Source organism: Oncorhynchus keta, chromosome 8 (genome assembly GCF_023373465.1).
Source record: "Oncorhynchus keta strain PuntledgeMale-10-30-2019 chromosome 8, Oket_V2, whole genome shotgun sequence".
Taxonomy (NCBI): Eukaryota; Metazoa; Chordata; class Actinopteri; order Salmoniformes; family Salmonidae; genus Oncorhynchus; species Oncorhynchus keta.
Genome location: NC_068428.1, coordinates 37,102,109 through 37,114,097, shown reverse-complemented (window position 1 = coordinate 37,114,097; position 11,989 = coordinate 37,102,109). Strand labels below are relative to the sequence as shown.

General features: G+C 50.7%; 1 protein-coding gene across 1 annotated transcript in view; it reads right to left on the bottom strand.

Moving 5' to 3' along the window:
* The window catches only part of LOC118387127 (breast cancer metastasis-suppressor 1-like protein-A), a 33,959-nt gene extending 25,855 nt beyond the window's left edge, over window positions 1–8,104 (bottom strand). The window contains exons 1-4 of the mRNA XM_035775299.2: window positions 7,948–8,104; window positions 7,658–7,818; window positions 7,325–7,415; window positions 7,054–7,181 (exon numbers count right to left, since the gene is read on the bottom strand). Coding sequence (XP_035631192.1) covers window positions 7,054–7,181; window positions 7,325–7,415; window positions 7,658–7,818; window positions 7,948–8,042 — 475 coding nt within the window. The 5' untranslated portion in view covers window positions 8,043–8,104. The remainder of the gene's footprint in view (window positions 1–7,053; window positions 7,182–7,324; window positions 7,416–7,657; window positions 7,819–7,947) is intronic.
* Window positions 8,105–11,989: the final 3,885 nt, after the last annotated feature.

The following is an 11,989-nucleotide window of genomic DNA, read 5'->3' as shown; positions in this document are numbered from 1 at the left end:
GTCTAGTCTTGGCCATGGTACTGTGATGCTCTAGGTACTGTGGGGGGTGGGGTCTAGTCTTGGCCATAGCACTGTAATGCTCCAGGTACTGTGGAGGGGTGTCTAGTCTTGGCCATGGTACTGTGATGCTCTAGGTACTGCGGGGGGTGGGGGCTAGTCGTGGCCATAGTACTGTGATGCTCCAGGTACTGTGGGGGGCTAGTCGTGGCCATAGTACTGTGATGCTCCAGGTACTGTGGAGGGGTGGCTAGTTGTGGCCATAGTACTGTGATGCTCCAGGTACTGTGGGGGGTGGCTAGTCGTGGCCATAGTACTGTGATGCTCCAGGTAATGTGGAGGGTGTCTAGTCTTGGCCATAGTACTGTGATGCTCCAGGTACTGTGGGGGGTGGCTAGTCGTGGCCATAGTACTGTGATGCTCCAGGTACTGTGGGGGGTCTAGTCTTGGCCATGGTACTGTGATGCTCTAGGTACTGTGGGGGGTGGGGGGGGTCTAGTCTTGGCCATAGCACTGTAATGCCCCAGGTACTGTGGAGGGGTGTCTAGTCTTGGCCATAGCGCTCTGATGCTCAAGGTACTGTGGAGGGGTGTCTAGTCTTGGCCATAGCACTGTGATGCTCCAGGTACTGTGGGGGGTGTCTAGTCTTGGCCATAGCACTGTGATGCTCCAGGTACTGTGGAGGGGTGTCTAGTCTTGGCCATAGCCTGTAATGGTACTGTGGGGGGTCTAGTCTTGGCCATGGTACTGTGATGCGCTAGGTACTGTGGGGGGTGGGGTCTAGTCTTGGCCATACAGCACTGTAATGCTCCAGGTACTGTGGAGGGGTGTCTAGTCTTGGCCATGGTACTGTGATGCTCTAGGTACTGTGGGGGGTGGGGGGCTAGTCGTGGCCATAGTACTGTGATGCTCCAGGTACTGTGGGGGGTGGCTAGTCGTGGCCATAGTACTGTGATGCTCCAGGTACTGTGGAGGGGTGGCTAGTTGTGGCCATAGTACTGTGATGCTCCAGGTACTGTGGGGGGGTCTAGTCTTGGCCATGGTACTGTGATGCTCTAGGTACTGTGGGGGGGGTCTAGTCTTGGCCATGGTACTGTGATGCTCTAGGTACTGTGGGGGGTGGGGGTCTAGTCTTGGCCATAGCACTGTAATGCTCCAGGTACTGTGGGGGGTGTCTAGTCTTGGCCATAGCGCTCTGATGCTCCAGGTACTGTGGAGGGGTGTCTAGTCTTGGCCATAGCACTGTGATGCTCCAGGTACTGTGGGGGGTGTCTAGTCTTGGCCATAGCACTGTGATGCTCCAGGTACTGTGGAGGAGGTGGCTAGTTGTGGCCATAGTACTGTGATGCTCCAGGTACTGTGGGGGGTGGCTAGTCGTGGCCATAGTACTGTGATGCTCCAGGTACTGTGGAGGGGTGTCTAGTCTTGGCCATAGTACTGTGATGCTCCAGGTACTGTGGAGAGGGGTGTCTAGTCTTGGCCATAGTACTGTGATGCTCCAGGTACTGTGGGGGGTGGCTAGTCGTGGCCATAGTACTGTGATGCTCCAGGTACTGTGGGGGGGGGTCTAGTCTTGGCCATGGTACTGTGATGCTCTAGGTACTGTGGGGGGGGGGGGTCTAGTCTTGGCCATAGTACTGTGATGCTCCAGGTACTGTGGAGTGGGTGTCTAGTCTTGGCCATAGCACTGTAATGCTCCAGGTACTGTGGAGGGGTGTCTAGTCTTGGCCATAGTACTGTGATGCTCCAGGTACTGTGGAGGGGGTCTAGTCTTGGCCATAGTACTGTGATGCTCCAGGTACTGTGGGGGGTCTAGTCTTGGCCATGGTACTGTGATGCTCTAGGTACTGTGGGGGGTGGGGTCTAGTCTTGGCCATAGCACTGTAATGCTCCAGGTACTGTGGAGGGGTGTCTAGTCTTGGCCATGGTACTGTGATGCTCTAGGTACTGTGGGGGGTGGGGGCTAGTCGTGGCCATAGTACTGTGATGCTCCAGGTACTGTGGGGGGGGCTAGTCGTGGCCATAGTACTGTGATGCTCCAGGTACTGTGGAGGGGTGGCTAGTTGTGGCCATAGTACTGTGATGCTCCAGGTACTGTGGGGGGTGGCTAGTCGTGGCCATAGTACTGTGATGCTCCAGGTAATGTGGAGGGGTGTCTAGTCTTGGCCATAGTACTGTGATGCTCCAGGTACTGTGGGGGGGGTGGCTAGTCGTGGCCATAGTACTGTGATGCTCCAGGTACTGTGGGGGGTCTAGTCTTGGCCATGGTACTGTGATGCTCTAGGTACTGTGGGGGGTCTAGTCTTGGCCATAGCACTGTAATGCCCCAGGTACTGTGGAGGGGTGTCTAGTCTTGGCCATAGCGCTCTGATGCTCCAGGTACTGTGGAGGGGTGTCTAGTCTTGGCCATAGCACTGTGATGCTCCAGGTACTGTGGGGGGTGTCTAGTCTTGGCCATAGCACTGTGATGCTCCAGGTACTGTGGAGGGGTGTCTAGTCTTGGCCATAGCACTGTAATGCTCCAGGTACTGTGGAGGGGTGGCTAGTCGTGGCCATAGTACTGTGATGCTCCAGGTACTGTGGGGGGTCTAGTCTTGGCCATGGTACTGTGATGCTCTAGGTACTGTGGGGGGTGGGGTCTAGTCTTGGCCATAGCACTGTAATGCTCCAGGTACTGTGGAGGGGGTGTCTAGTCTTGGCCATGGTACTGTGATGCTCTAGGTACTGCGGGGGGTGGGGGCTAGTCGTGGCCATAGTACTGTGATGCTCCAGGTACTGTGGGGGGCTAGTCGTGGCCATAGTACTGTGATGCTCCAGGTACTGTGGAGGGGTGGCTAGTTGTGGCCATAGTACTGTGATGCTCCAGGTACTGTGGGGGGTGGCTAGTCGTGGCCATAGTACTGTGATGCTCCAGGTAATGTGGAGGGGGTGTCTAGTCTTGGCCATAGTACTGTGATGCTCCAGGTACTGTGGGGGGTGGCTAGTCGTGGCCATAGTACTGTGATGCTCCAGGTACTGTGGGGGGGGTCTAGTCTTGGCCATGGTACTGTGATGCTCTAGGTACTGTGGGGGGTGGGGGGGGGTCTAGTCTTGGCCATAGCACTGTAATGCCCCAGGTACTGTGGAGGGGTGTCTAATCTTGGCCATAGCGCTCTGATGCTCAAGGTACTGTGGAGGGGGTGTCTAGTCTTGGCCATAGCACTGTGATGCTCCAGGTACTGTGGGGGGTGTGTCTAGTCTTGGCCATAGCACTGTGATGCTCCAGGTACTGTGGAGGGGGTGTCTAGTCTTGGCCATAGCACTGTAATGCCCCAGGTACTGTGGGGGGTCTAGTCTTGGCCATGGTACTGTGATGCGCTAGGTACTGTGGGGGGTGGGGTCTAGTCTTGGCCATAGCACTGTAATGCTCCAGGTACTGTGGAGGGGGTGTCTAGTCTTGGCCATGGTACTGTGATGCTCTAGGTACTGTGGGGGTGGGGGGCTAGTCGTGGCCATAGTACTGTGATGCTCCAGGTACTGTGGGGGGTGGCTAGTCGTGGCCATAGTACTGTGATGCTCCAGGTACTGTGGAGGGGGTGGCTAGTTGTGGCCATAGTACTGTGATGCTCCAGGTACTGTGGGGGGGGTCTAGTCTTGGCCATGGTACTGTGATGCTCTAGGTACTGTGGGGGGGTCTAGTCTTGGCCATGGTACTGTGATGCTCTAGGTACTGTGGGGGGGGTGGGGGGGGTCTAGTCTTGGCCATAGCACTGTAATGCTCCAGGTACTGTGGAGGGGTGTCTAGTCTTGGCCATAGCGCTCTGATGCTCCAGGTACTGTGGAGGGGGTGTCTAGTCTTGGCCATAGCGCTCTGATGCTCCAGGTACTGTGGAGGGGTGTCTAGTCTTGGCCATAGTACTGTGATGCTCCAGGTACTGTGGGGGGTGGCTAGTCGTGGCCATAGTACTGTGATGCTCCAGGTACTGTGGGGGGGTCTAGTCTTGGCCATGGTACTGTGATGCTCTAGGTACTGTGGGGGGTCTAGTCTTGGCCATAGTACTGTGATGCTCCAGGTACTGTGGAGTGGGTGTCTAGTCTTGGCCATAGCACTGTAATGCTCCAGGTACTGTGGAGGGGGTGTCTAGTCTTGGCCATAGTACTGTGATGCTCCAGGTACTGTGGAGGGGGTCTAGTCTTGGCCATAGTACTGTGATGCTCCAGGTACTGTGGGGGGTCTAGTCTTGGCCATGGTACTGTGATGCTCTAGGTACTGTGGGGGGTGGGGTCTAGTCTTGGCCATAGCACTGTAATGCTCCAGGTACTGTGGAGGGGGTGTCTAGTCTTGGCCATGGTACTGTGATGCTCTAGGTACTGTGGGGGTGGGGGCTAGTCGTGGCCATAGTACTGTGATGCTCCAGGTACTGTGGGGGGGCTAGTCGTGGCCATAGTACTGTGATGCTCCAGGTACTGTGGAGGGTGGCTAGTTGTGGCCATAGTACTGTGATGCTCCAGGTACTGTGGGGGGGGTGGCTAGTCGTGGCCATAGTACTGTGATGCTCCAGGTAATGTGGAGGGGGTGTCTAGTCTTGGCCATAGTACTGTGATGCTCCAGGTACTGTGGGGGGGTGGCTAGTCGTGGCCATAGTACTGTGATGCTCCAGGTACTGTGGGGGGTCTAGTCTTGGCCATGGTACTGTGATGCTCTAGGTACTGTGGGGGGGTCTAGTCTTGGCCATAGCACTGTAATGCCCCAGGTACTGTGGAGGGGGTGTCTAGTCTTGGCCATAGCGCTCTGATGCTCCAGGTACTGTGGAGGGGGTGTCTAGTCTTGGCCATAGCACTGTGATGCTCCAGGTACTGTGGGGGGGGTGTCTAGTCTTGGCCATAGCACTGTGATGCTCCAGGTACTGTGGAGGGGTGTCTAGTCTTGGCCATAGCACTGTAATGCCCCAGGTACTGTGGGGGGTCTAGTCTTGGCCATGGTACTGTGATGCTCTAGGTACTGTGGGGGGTGGGGTCTAGTCTTGGCCATAGCACTGTAATGCTCCAGGTACTGTGGAGGGGTGACTAGTCTTGGCCATGGTACTGTGATGCTCTAGGTACTGTGGGGGGTGGGGGGCTAGTCGTGGCCATAGTACTGTGATGCTCCAGGTACTGTGGGGGGTGGGGGGTGGCTAGTCGTGGCCATAGTACTGTGATGCTCCAGGTACTGTGGAGGGGTGGCTAGTTGTGGCCATAGTACTGTGATGCTCCAGGTACTGTGGGGGGGGGTCTAGTCTTGGCCATGGTACTGTGATGCTCTAGGTACTGTGGGGGGTGGGGGGGTCTAGTCTTGGCCATAGCACTGTAATGCTCCAGGTACTGTGGAGGGGGTGTCTAGTCTTGGCCATAGCGCTCTGATGCTCCAGGTACTGTGGAGGGGTGTCTAGTCTTGGCCATAGCACTGTGATGCTCCAGGTACTGTGGGGGGTCTAGTCTTGGCCATAGCACTGTGATGCTCCAGGTACTGTGGAGGGGGTGTCTAGTCTTGGCCATAGCACTGTAATGCTCCAGGTACTGTGGAGGGGGTGTCTAGTCTTGGCCATAGCACTGTAATGCTCCAGGTACTGTGGAGGGGGTGGCTAGTTGTGGCCATAGTACTGTGATGCTCCAGGTACTGTGGGGGGTGGCTAGTCGTGGCCATAGTACTGTGATGCTCCAGGTACTGTGGAGGGGTGTCTAGTCTTGGCCATAGTACTGTGATGCTCCAGGTACTGTGGAGGGGTGTCTAGTCTTGGCCATAGTACTGTGATGCTCCAGGTACTGTGGGGGGTGGCTAGTCGTGGCCATAGTACTGTGATGCTCCAGGTACTGTGGGGGGGGGTCTAGTCTTGGCCATGGTACTGTGATGCTCTAGGTACTGTGGGGGGTGGGGGGTCTAGTCTTGGCCATAGTACTGTGATGCTCCAGGTACTGTGGAGTGGGTGTCTAGTCTTGGCCATAGCACTGTAATGCTCCAGGTACTGTGGAGGGGTGTCTAGTCTTGGCCATAGTACTGTGATGCTCCAGGTACTGTGGAGGGGGTCTAGTCTTGGCCATAGTACTCTGATGCTCCAGGTACTGTGGAGGGGGTGTCTAGTCTTGGCCATAGCACTGTAATGCTCCAGGTACTGTGGAGGGGGTGTCTAGTCTTGGCCATAGCACTGTAATGCTCCAGGTACTGTGGAGGGGTGTCTAGTCTTGGCCATAGTACTGTGATGCTCCAGGTACTGTGGAGGGGTGTCTAGTCTTGGCCATAGTACTGTAATGCTCCAGGTACTGTGGAGGGGGTGTCTAGTCTTGGCCATAGTACTGTGATGCTCCAGGTACTGTGGAGGGGGTGTCTAGTCTTGGCCATAGTACTGTGATGCTCCAGGTACTGTGGGGGGTGGCTAGTCGTGGCCATAGTACTGTGATGCTCCAGGTACTGTGGGGGGTCTAGTCTTGGCCATGGTACTGTGATGCTCTAGGTACTGTGGGGGGTGGGGGGTCTAGTCTTGGCCATAGCACTGTAATGCTCCAGGTACTGTGGAGGGGTGTCTAGTCTTGGCCATAGCGCTCTGATGCTCCAGGTACTGTGGGGGTGTCTAGTCTTGGCCATAGCACTGTGATGCTCCAGGTACTGTGGGGGGTGTCTAGTCTTGGCCATAGCACTGTGATGCTCCAGGCACTGTGGAGGGGGTGTCTAGTCTTGGCCATAGTACTGTGATGCTCCAGGTACTGTGGAGGGGGTGTCTCGTGCTGGCTTCTATACGCCTCATTTTTCTGAGGATCCGCTTATCCAGGATGGGCTCTAGATTGTCCTGGTGGGTGCCGATGATAGACCCAGCCTTCTGAGACTATAGACAACGTATATAAACAAATGTCTGTTCGTTATATTTGGAGGTAGCCTACCCAGGAACCCAGTAGGTAAGTCATCTAAGGAACACACAGCTAAAATGTTAGAAAACCACTGATCTTTCTGACGTTGACATCAGCCGCCTGTCACAACTAAAGTTAAAATGCAAAGTGTGACGTTAGTATCCAATCTAGTCTAGGCAAAGTGACATGGAAACTCACCGCCCACTTTAGTTCTGATCTGCATATTCTCCTGTAGGTTGGCCAGTGGTTCCAGATACTCTTGGGCACAGGCTGCTATGACCTCCTGTAGCTTTATATCCACCTGACAGAGCCTCTCCTTGTACAGTCTAGTCATAACGGGATAGACAGGGGTGAGTCAATATAGCAGCATCATCAGTAGCTAGTTGACTTGGCTGCACGTAAACATGGATCAGAAAGTAATCAATCGGGTAAGACTGAATCAATTTGCGAAGTAGCCAATTTTATTTACTGTTCTTTCAAGTCGCCGAATTGCTTCTCCAGGGTAGTCATCTCGTCCATGCATTCCACTCGTCTCCTCTCGCAGTCCTCGTCGTTCATCTCTGTTGGCAAAATAAACATGTCAACTGTCAGACAACTCCAACACAGTAAACAAAGTAGAAGTAGCAAGCTAGCAACTATAGCAACATGGCCAAGCAGCATCACTTTAGTCATAACGAGACCATAAACCAAAATCGCCATGCACACTGTACTAACACACACGTAAAACATTTTGAAACTGCACAACAGCAAGCTACATTTGGCCTAGTTAAATCTAGTTAGCTACATTTACTGTATTCCTTACCCGAGCTGTCTCCATCTTCAGATACAGAGGAGCTGACAGTGTCTTCTTCGTCCGTGCTACTAGCGTCTTGCTCTGGGAAATCAACCTCCATATTCTTCGTGGTTTCTTTCTTTCTTTTCGCGAGCTTGAACTTATTAAATGACTGACGATAGGTTGGCGACCTAAATTGTGTCAAAATAAGAGAGTTTTATCAATATAAACAAAGACGGCTAAATAACTAACTAGATTGTCAGTTAGCTAAATAGCTAAAGCAGAGCGGAAACTGGACAACGATTTTTTAAATAACTAACCCAAAATAGACCACAGTCTGTCGTTTCCAGTGGGAAGAAATTAGTCTTCTTCTGTGGATTTTATATGGCGGTTGGCAACCAACTTTAAGGTGCATTACCGCCACCAACCGGTCTGGATTGTGGACCAGAGACAGTGAAGGTTTTATTCTACCCAATAATCTCGTCTCCCAAACGAAACGAAATACATAATTTAAAACGACATCCCCTGAAGATGTCCCAGCAGTTCACTTAATCCTGGCTCTTCAGCCCCATTACTCCTCAAATCTAATAAAAATCGCTACCTTTCTCTCACATATTTCTGGCACTGAAATAGAACATCCACTGTCTCCATCACCTCCTGACAATGATCACACCTCCCAGCTGGATGTTCCCCCACCACTTTCAATGTACTTGTGTGTAACAGTCTCAGCCTTGTGACTACACTTTTACCTCCCTTCTCTAGCAGCCTGAGGACCAACCTGTCCCCACCTTTTCCTTGATCTTATACAGGTGTCAAAATAAATCAAATCACATTTTAATTGGTCACATACACATGATTATCAGATGTTATTGCGGGTGTAGCGAAATGCTTGTGCTTCTAGCTCCGACAGTGCAGTGATATCTAACAAGTCATATCTAAAAGAAATTACACAGCATATACCCAATACACATAAATCTTTGTAGGAATGAATTTAGACTATATACATATGGACGAGCGATGTCAGAGCGGAACGGACTAAGATACAGTAGAATAGTGTAGAATACAGTATATATGTATGATGCAAGATATGTAAACATTATTAAGTGAATGAGATACCATAGAATAGTATAGAATACAGTATGTACATATGAGATGAGTAATGCCAGATATGTAAACATTAAGTGACTAAGATACCATAGAATAGTGTAGAATACAGTATATACATATGAGATGAGTAATGCAAGATATGTAAACATTATTAGTGACTAAGATACTGTAGAATAGTACAGAATACAGTATATACATATGAGATGAGTACTGCATGATATGTAAACATTACTAAAGTGACTAGTGTTCCATTCCTTAAAGTGGCCAGCGATTTATAGTCTATGCCTACAGGCAGCACCCTCTAATGTGCTAGTGATGGCTGTTTAACAGTCTGATGGCCTTGTGATAGAAGCTGTTTTTCAGTCTCTCTGTCCCAGCTTTGATGCACCTGTAGTGACCAAAGCTTTCTGGATGATGGCCTTCCTGTGACATCGGGTGCTCTAGGTGTCCTGGAGGGCGGGTAGTTTGCCCCCGGTAATGTCTTGGGCAGACCGCACCACCCTCTGGAGACCCTTTCGGTGCAGTTGCCGTACCAGGCGGTGATACACCCGACAGGAAACCAAGGTGGGACACCAGGAAGAAGCACAGAGGGACTAAACTCCCTCCCAAACAACCCCATCTCTCTCGCCATGCAATTGCCTATCCACCCAAAGCTTGTATTCAGATTTTGTCCATGTTCCCAACACTCTAGGAGCACCTTTTTTTCGGATGTGTGACCTTATGTCTTTTAAGATTTACCCAATATGTCATGGCTAGCTGTTGTCTTCTTAACTTAACCGGCATCTCTCCCAACACTCTCTGCATCGCTGCCACCAGGAGGTCCTGAGTGCTCCACAACATATTCTTAGGGCTTGGGACTGGATAACATCTAGCTTTATGATCCATATGCTATACTTCCATAATCCATTGATGACATTAACAGCGCTATATATAACATTTTTAACACCTCTCCATTCCTGACCAGCAAAGCATCACATCCAATATTTTCCTTGCTTTGACAACTACTCTGTTAATATGCTCCGCCCATGTCAATCGAGTGTCAAACCAGACGCCCAGGAACCTAAACCACTCCCACCCTCTCCAGATTCCTTCCATTCAGCTTCAGGTATATTTCCTCCACAACCTTCCTTCTAGAAAAACACACAGTCGTTCAGCCCCTGGACAAGGCAGTTAAACCCACTGTTCCTAGGCCGTCAATGAAAATAAGACTTCGTTCTTAACTGACTTGCCTAGTTAAATAAAGGGATTTTTTTTTTACCCCAGCTTTAGCTAATGCACTCTTCATATCAGCCAACGTAAAAGGGCCATTCAATGTATCCCCCACCATCTCTTTCTGATCCAGCAACCCCAGATGTTCTCCTCTGACCCTCTCTCTCCCCCACCATCTCTTTCTGATCCAGGAACCCCAGATGTTCTCCTCTGACCCTCTCTCTCCCCCACCATCTCTTTCTGATCCAGGAACCCCAGATGTTCTCCTCTGACCCTCTCTCTCCCCCACCATCTCTTTCTGATCCAGGAACCCCAGATGTTCTCCTCTGACCCTCTCTCTCCCCCACCATCTCTTTCTGATCCAGGAACCCCAGATGTTCTCCTCTGACCCTCTCTCTCCCCCACCATCTCTTTCTGATCCAGCAACCCCAGATGTTCTCCTCTGACCCTCTCTCTCCCCCACCATCTCTTTCTGATCCAGCAACCCCAGATGTTCTCATCTGACCCTCTCTCTCCCCCACCATCTCTTTCTGATCCAGCAACCCCAGATGTTCTCCTCTGACCCTCTCTCTCCCTATCTCTTTCTGATCCAGCAACCCCAGATGTTCTCCTCTGACCCTCTCTCTCCCCCACCATCTCTTTCTGATCCAGCAACCCCAGATGTTCTCCTCTGACACTCTCTCTCCCCCACCATCTCTTTCTGATCCAGGACCCCCGGATGTTCTCCTCTGACCCGCTCTCTCCTCCATGCTGCCCCTCTTCTGTCAGATTATTAGAGCTGTGCACCTTCACAAATAACTGGGCTGACATCTCTGCCTTCTCCATATCTCTCACTGCAACAATATCTCTCACTGCCCCCACTTTTCAGCACAGGGAGATCCCAATCTCTTCTGACCCCACTCATCTCCCATACCTCTCCCACAGGAGTGGTCCTGCCTATATTTCCACAGAAACAGTGCCAATACTCCCTCTTAGCTGTCCTAATGATCCTCCTTACTACTACTTGTTTATACTGAATCAGGTGCTGGTAATTATGGGACCTTATTAACATTCTGAAAGCTCTGTTTCTAGTCTTCACTGCTTCTCTACACCCTTCACTCCACCAAGGGACTGCATTACTCTTTCTCCCCCATGGACCCATAGGAATCACCTGCCTTGAGGTCCCTACTATTGCTCCTATTATTCCATAATTTACTGTTTCTACATCTAAATTAAAGATCTACATGAGACAACTCCTGTTCACTCAACTCCTGATTCTTCCTCCCCCATGATAGGATCGTGATCACTACCCACTATAGATTCCTCCAAAACCTCCCAACTACATCTGCCTGCCATTGAATTTGAGATCAAAGTAAAATCCAGAGCAGATTAATTTCCAGTTACTGGGTCAATCCTGGTTCCCCAGCCGTCATTAAGACTCACAAGCCATTTCTCATCCAGTAGTTAACTCCAACACATGTCCGTAAACAAATTAAGCATGACGTGCAATAACTAAATTCGCCTTTGCACTCCTAAACAACGCGATAAAAAGAAAATGTTGAGCAAAGAGCAAAGTCTACAAAACCTAGTTCACTCTGTACATAATACATTATAGAACAGAAAACTGTATTGAGATCAAATGTTTTCTCATCGATGAGAAAATTGTCAGAATGTCGGCCAAAATGAATCTCGCTCAATTTTATCCCACTGCCGGCCACTGGGCTTCCTCTCGCTACCACATTTGCTTGTGAGTGGAAACGCCAAGAGGGTGCTTCAAATGTATTCATCCGGTGAAATATCTGTGAACTGGACGTTGAAAACATGGCTTCCGAATCGACAAAATCTAACATTCCTTTGCTAAAAATGTACATCTCTGTTGTTGTTTCCACTAGATAGCACAGCCACAAAGTTGGAAACAAACATTTGCTTTTTGGTCTTAATTCAAGGTTAACAATGTGGTTAAGGTTAGGTCTAAAATCACATTTTAAGAAGATACATTGTAAAAAAAAAAAAACTCAATAACGTTGAACGCCAATCTCCGATAAACTCCACCGAATAAGATGCATT